At 35.7% G+C, this 7034-nt stretch overlaps 1 protein-coding gene across 2 annotated transcripts; it reads left to right on the forward strand.

Annotated features, from left to right (window-relative positions):
* Positions 1 to 346: 346 nt before the first annotated feature.
* LOC126612362 (putative glucose-6-phosphate 1-epimerase) lies at positions 347 to 6742 on the forward strand. 2 transcript variants are annotated; one of them, XM_050280759.1, is made up of 9 exons: positions 347 to 529; positions 1944 to 2018; positions 3193 to 3249; positions 3340 to 3500; positions 3847 to 3987; positions 4921 to 5023; positions 5114 to 5213; positions 5479 to 5725; positions 6350 to 6742. In XM_050280759.1, exons 1-8 carry the CDS (start codon positions 422 to 424, stop codon positions 5694 to 5696), a joined length of 963 nt encoding a protein of 320 aa, XP_050136716.1. In that variant the 5' UTR covers positions 347 to 421; the 3' UTR covers positions 5697 to 5725; positions 6350 to 6742. The 2 variants fall into 2 exon arrangements, with proteins under 2 accessions (XP_050136716.1, XP_050136715.1); XM_050280758.1 differs by having other exon boundaries at positions 348 to 529; positions 6359 to 6742.
* Positions 6743 to 7034: the final 292 nt, after the last annotated feature.

The following is a 7034-nucleotide window of genomic DNA, read 5'->3' on the forward strand; positions in this document are numbered from 1 at the left end:
ACTACGAAATCTCTCTAATTCTCTCTAATTCCTCAACTTTCTTAAATTCTTTCAAATCAATTTCTAATTGAATACAGCTGGAATGTTATAAACTTCTTTAAAATTCTAATTGAATACACCCAGATTTCTAAGGATTTTAATAAACTATCTTAAAATTCTAATTGAATACACTTAAAATTTCAGAGAATCACTTAAAATCCTGATTGAATACCCCTAGATTCATTAAAAAATTTAAAATCCCTTAAAATCTCAATTGAATACACCCCTTATTTTGGACCGAAAGCGTAAAAAGTTGGATAATATCGCAAAATCACCGAATAAAATATAAAGATTTCCCAACCCAACTGAAAAATATTATATACGAGGGACGGAAGGAGGCATATAGTTACAATATTGAAGAGCGACAGAGAAAGCGAGAGAGATGTCTTCCGGCGTCCGGGAGAGAGAGAGGGTGTTTGTGGAGCACTGTAAGGGCGCGAATGGCCTTAACAAGGTCGTCCTCAGAGAGGTTCGAGGCTACTCCGCGGAGGTACCACCCACCACCGACCCTTCTCTTTCTCCGATCCTTTTTCATTTTCTTCAACGTTTTCTGATTCTGATTTTCCTCTTTTTATTGTCGCTGATTTATTTGTTTCTTGATTATTTCCTCTATCCTTCGCTTTGTCTAGGGAATGCTGGTGGATTCTGTCTATTAGAATTTCAAACCGAATTTTCAATTTAATTCATGTGAAATTGTATCCGGGTTTTTTAATTTATTGGGTTTTGTTGGATATAGGATGAGCTTTGTCTGTATTTATGGCATTACAATTTCCATGAACAATAACAGATAGAATCAGAAAGGAAAAATTGAATTTCAATTTTCAACCTAGTAATGTTTGATTTCAGTAGCCATTTTCTTGCGTTTGTATAGCTGTTTAGACATTTTGCTTAATTATGATTAGCTTCGGTTTCTTGAAAACTCTTTTTGTTATTTATATTTCAAGTACATCTTAGCACTAGTTGTGTGCCATTTTGAGTGTGTGACATCGCACCCAAGTTATAGTGGGATGGAATTCCTACTGGGATTCGTTATGATGAAGAATGATGATCAACCGAGTCAGAATAGGCTTCTGGGTTCAGTTTTTAGTGTCCTTAATAGACAAATGATTTGAAACGTGTTATGGTATTCAATTCAGGATAGGTTCTTTTTTTGGCGATAAAATGTGCGATTATTGATCTGTTACTGGGTTATGGGATTTTGTTGAATGCCTGGTTAGTTTCTCTGCAGTGTACTCAGGTATACAAATAAGTGAGACACCGCTTCTATTAGTAGTTTTCATCTGATAAATAACAAAAGAAAAAGATGTAAGGAAATAAAAAGGAAATCATGAGGGGTAAAAGGATGGTAGTCCAATTAATTTGAAGCTTTCTTGCTTAACAAGAGTGTGCATTACCAGTTACCTCTTTATCCTGTGATATGCAGGTATAAACAAATTTGTGTACCTTTTCAGGCCAAATAAAAGTTCATGTGCCTTTTACTTATGTGTCCCTCTAACCCCTTCATTGTTGATACTCTTTATTTCAAATTTCCCACAGAAGAATATTTTCTGGGCCTCTGGTCTCTATTTGTGTTCCTATGCTAGTGCGTGAGCATGTGCAGGTTTTCATTGATTTTGCTAACGTGCTGGAGGACATGTCAAATGACACCACTAATCTTGTCTTGACAATGTTGCCTTGTGTAGTTTTATCATTTCGTTATTTACAAGAAAAAGTATTGTGTTTCCTTGACTAGATTGATGTAGTGCTGAATTTTTATTTATTGTATTCCTTATTCAATCTTATGTATTCTTCAAATATTGGGCTTTACCTTGAGTCTCTCTGGGTGCTCTCTCTCTGTTTTCTGCAACAGTTCTTGGGTTTGACAGAAAGATTACTGATAAACATTGTTTATACTTCTGAAACAGGTATATTTGTATGGGGGTCAAGTTACATCATGGAGAAATGAATATGGGGAAGATTTGCTTTTCGTTAGTAGCAAGGTATAAGATTTCAGTAGAGATGTTGTCCAGATTATCTTATGTCCTATGTAGGGTTGCAGTCATAAAGGTGCTTGATATTTGATGCTATCATAACTCTCTAGGGTTGGATGTTTATGCCTTTATGGAGGTTTTGACTTGTAGTGGTTGAAAATTGTAACATTGTGATTATGACAGATACAGATTCTTTATTTTGTCTTTTGAATTCCTTTATCTCTTGCTTACTTTCATCTACGTCAAAATATCTTCTCAGGAAACAATAAGAAAAAGTAAACAATAAAAGTTGGATCAAATTCTAGGCCAGTGTTATATTCTCATTATCTTTGATAGTATACAGGTAGGAGGGAGTGGGAGTGAGAAATGAATAAAGCCCATAACTCTGTAAAATGGTAAAGGTCATGGAGCAAACTATGTAGACTAATTATATTAAATCCTTTTGCTAATACAATTTTAGATAAATTTTGATTGCATGCATATGTGCGAGCTGAAAAAAATGGAAGGCACACTTTTAAAATAAGAAACAGCTGCAGAAAATTGAAAGTTGGGTGGCTTTGGAAAATGCTACTTCCCATTCACCAATTATTTTTCTGTGACCTTTTATTTCCTTTCCCTTTTTGTAAACCATAAATAAAGTCCATTTGTCATAGACTATTTATATTTGAGGGAAGTAAATAATCAATGATGACACTTCAGACCTCCACCTCATTCTCTGACAAATTGTTTCCTCCGTTGTCTCTTGCCCCTCTTTTTTCTGTAAAGCTCTAAGACAATGAGAAAAAATTGAAAAGGCTATGAGGGATGTGGAAAATGGTACTGATTTTGGAAAGACGTGAAGTATGGTGAAATTTTACATAGTCTTGCAGCAGTAGGAAGATGCGTTTTGTATGGAGGCTTGCATAATAATCCTGTTGCAGCCGTATCAGGGTACTCCAGGCTTATTATGAGTAGAAAACAGAGAGACCTTTGTAGCTTTGAGAGGACATATAATTAAAAGAACCAAACTCAGATGATGGAAATTCGGAGAATGGATGTTGAGAATCATACAGATGTCTGCTATGTGTTATGTCAGTTCCACCACCCATGTCTAATATTGGGTTTCAGTAAGTAATGCTTGCTGATCTAGCATAGCTGTGAGTTTTTTCCCACCTTTTCTAATATAAATTCTTGCTTCTTGCAGGCTACTTATAAGTCTCCTAAGGCTATCCGTGGCGGAATCCCAATATGTTTTCCTCAAGTAGGTGTCCTTCTTCGTTTATCTCTACTTTCATTCTTTGGTTACTTTTCCTTTCTATTTGTTTTGAACATAAATAGTGTTCATATGCAGTTTGGAAGTCATGGTTCTCTTGAACAACATGGATTTGCAAGGAATAGACTTTGGAGTATTGATCACGATCCCCCGCCTTTCCCAACAAACAGCGGTAACAAGGCTTTCATTGATTTAATCCTCAAACCCTCTGAAGAGGATGCAAAGATCTGGCCTCATAGGTATTTTACTTAAAGTTGATAATTGCATGTTTACTTAAGCTATAAGGTAGCGTGCCGTTTCTTCCTGGTGGATGTAACAGGCAAATGTCAGAGCTGTGCTCGTGTATAGACACACACACACGACCACATACAGATACACGTCATATATGGTTATGGTGCTATCTTGCACAACCAGTTAACTAAAATACTACTCTACTGTCTATGAAGTGTTAGATTTTAAATATGTCAACTCCTCTTATTCATGTTTTTTATTCCTGGATACCTGTTTGGTTGAATTCTAATTATTCAGTGGATCTCTGTTTTGCATTGCTTGGTTAAATAATGATGTAATAGCAATTACTTGCAGATATGAATTTCGCCTTAGGGTAACTTTGGGACCAGGAGGGGATTTGATGTTGACTTCTCGCATCCGAAATACAAACACTGATGGAAGGTCGTTTACATTCACATTTGCCTATCACACCTATCTGGCCGTAACTGATATCAGGTTTAAAGATACAATTTCTTGCCGTTGTTTGAATTGTTTAAATCAAATAGTTTAGCGTTCCTGCATAGTTTTCTTTGACAAGAACTGGAAGGCATTGTAGACATATGCTGTTATATTGCTCGCCATCTTTGCTGTTGTTTAACCATTATATAAGCCATATGTATTTTTTTTTAAATACCAGGTTGTAATTCCTGTCAGATTTCGGATTGTGAGAATGGAAGGGATAAAATGATATGTTAGGGTGACAGTCATTCGATATGTTTAAGTTTTGACTTTTGATCTGTTAGAGTAACATCCATTTCTAAACATGGCAAGACATATTCTGGTAGCCAATTAATCTGAATATATTGTCTAATAATATTAAAGAATTTCAGGGGAAATTTATCACACATTTTTCTGTGTATGCAAGTATGAATGCATATCATGTATGGGTTTATAACATTATGGAAGTCCCTATTTTGAAATTTTGTAATGAGAAATAAACTACATCAGTCATGAGAAACCTTTCTCTTGAAATATGGCAGTAGACGTTTTGGAGGTCCATTGCTTACTAATGATTCAATGGCAAATTCCTGGTGTTTTCCCGACGGTGTTTATTCTATCTTCCTTTGAAAGTATTTGTCCCTGTTTTCTTAATAAGTAGTAGAGCAGTAGATAGTTTAAATGACAGAATTTAATCTAAGTATTATTCGAATTTTAGAGAGACCTGTTTAATGCATACCTATGGATGAATCATGTCAGACATGGTATACATCCCATTGGAGGCCTCTATGTGCGTCTAATCCATGGCTGGAAAGTTTTCCTTTCTGTTGTATGTGCATCAAAATAATCCATGGTACACGGTTTCTTGGGGGGCCTCTGCATCAAAACAATCCTTCTCTGCAAAGTGTTCCTTAGTGTTTGTGCATTGACTGTCATGTTGCTTTTATATAGTGAAGTGCGGGTAGAAGGACTGGAGACACGGGATTATCTGGATAACCTGAAGAATAGAGAGCGATTTACTGAGCAAGGGGATGCAATAACATTTGAGTCTGAGGTTAGTGTTTCGAGGATTGATGTTTTCCACTGTTGTTTTGGTTCTTATTTCTGTTTATTTGTTGCTAAATGATGTTTTTTTATTGTCAAGGTGGACAAAGTTTATCTCAGCACGCCTACAAAAATTGCTATTCTGGACCATGAAAGGAAGAGAACATTTGTGTTACGGAAGGACGGGCTTCCAGATGCTGGTGAGTTTTGATCAGTCAATTTCTTTTGTTACAAAACTATTATGTCAAGGAATTTATCAAAGAAAATCTGCAGTTTTAGACATGCTTTTATGAGGTTTTTAGACTTTTAAAAGAATTGACAAGAAGCCATCTGTCTTATCCATGCTAGATATTAAGTCAATTGAGTAAATGTGGAAGGTCTGCGTGTTTTATTAAAGGGCTTACGGGCATACAAAACAAAAGTCATCTTTAGTGTTAATCAGATTGTCCTTTTGCATTGCTGCAGTTGTCTGGAATCCGTGGGATAAGAAAGCAAAGGCAATTACTGATTTGGGGGATGATGAGTACAAGCATATGCTGTGTGTCCAGGCTGCTTGTGTGGAAAAGCCTATTACTTTGAAACCTGGTGAAGAATGGAAAGGAAGGCAGGAACTGTCTGCTGTCCCTTCCAGTTACTGCAGTGGACAACTTGACCCACGGAAGGTACTGCTAGGCGGTTCATGATGAGCTATTTTGATGCATCTATTGTACAGGTAATTACTGAATTAAAATATACCTTTTCTACCTCCATTATTGGTTTGAAGATCATCGTGCTAATAGATAGGACTGCACATGGATGGCGGGCATGTGTTTGCGCATGCTTTTTATGTAACTCTTGAGTCGTCCTAGTCTTGACATGGAGAACTTCAAAACAATTTCTACTAGACCTACCCAATGTTTGTGTGTTCTGATTAAGTAGCGAGATCTAAACTTTGTAGAAGACTTGTTCTTACTTAACCACCGATTGTTTCATCAAAAATAAGAAAAATAACAAAGAAATCAGCAGGATACACAACGATAAACATTTTAGCCCGTGTTTAAACACTTATCATTGATCGTGACCTATAGTCATGCAAATCAAAAATAAGAAAAATAACAAAGAAATCACCAGGTTACACAACCATAGACATTTTAGCCCCCGTGTTTAAACATGTAGCATTGATCATGACCTATAGTCATGCAATATATTTTCCGTTATCAGTTGGATTTCAGTTTCTCTAACCTTTTCAAAATAGGAATGTCTTTACAAAAATTAATAATTTCATTCAAGTATTTTGCTTATATTTTCTTTCTATTGTTTCCTTTTGCGACCAAGTGGTGATGACTATTATATAAAGGCATTGCAGGCACATTTTGCATTCGAGGTTTGGCAGGATTTTTCGGTTGGATGGCAGATTCATTACAAAGCCGAATTTGTCTATAAGGAGTTTCATCGGATATTTGATTAATGCAAGAACACGAAGGCCAGTTAAAGAAAAGTTAGTTCATTATTTGTACATCTGTAGGGACTCTCTACCAAAGAAACAAAGAGGAGAAAGCAGAAGGCCTTTTCGCTCCCCCTTTGTTTTCTGGCCTTTCACAATACTCCTTTTAATCGAATTATAAACCGAGATGATTGTATTCCTTTCTGTCGATGAGTATTTTGTCCGCGTTGAACGATGATTCTTGTAATTCTCTTATCTTTGGAAGCGTAATGTTACCAAACACTCGATGGATTGGTTCGTTTGCAAGACTTTGCACTGTGATTTAGTTTGTTTCATAGATGATATTTTATGCATTTTTTAACTTCTTTTTTAATTCCTTGGAGGAGAAGTTACAGTTTGGTAGCAGAATTTTGTTTTTTCATTTGGAGTGGTTGCTATTGTGAAGATGATGAATTATTTTTCTTTAATCTTTTCTTAACTCTCTTTTACATACATGAGTTCTAACATGAGTCTTACAAATTAATAAATTACATCCTGTAATTTAAAAAATAATTGATCACATGGTTCTACGGTAGTTTTCAATTTTTGCATTTCTTTG

Source organism: Malus sylvestris, chromosome 17 (assembly GCF_916048215.2).
Source record: "Malus sylvestris chromosome 17, drMalSylv7.2, whole genome shotgun sequence".
Lineage (NCBI taxonomy): Eukaryota > Viridiplantae > Streptophyta > Magnoliopsida > Rosales > Rosaceae > Malus > Malus sylvestris.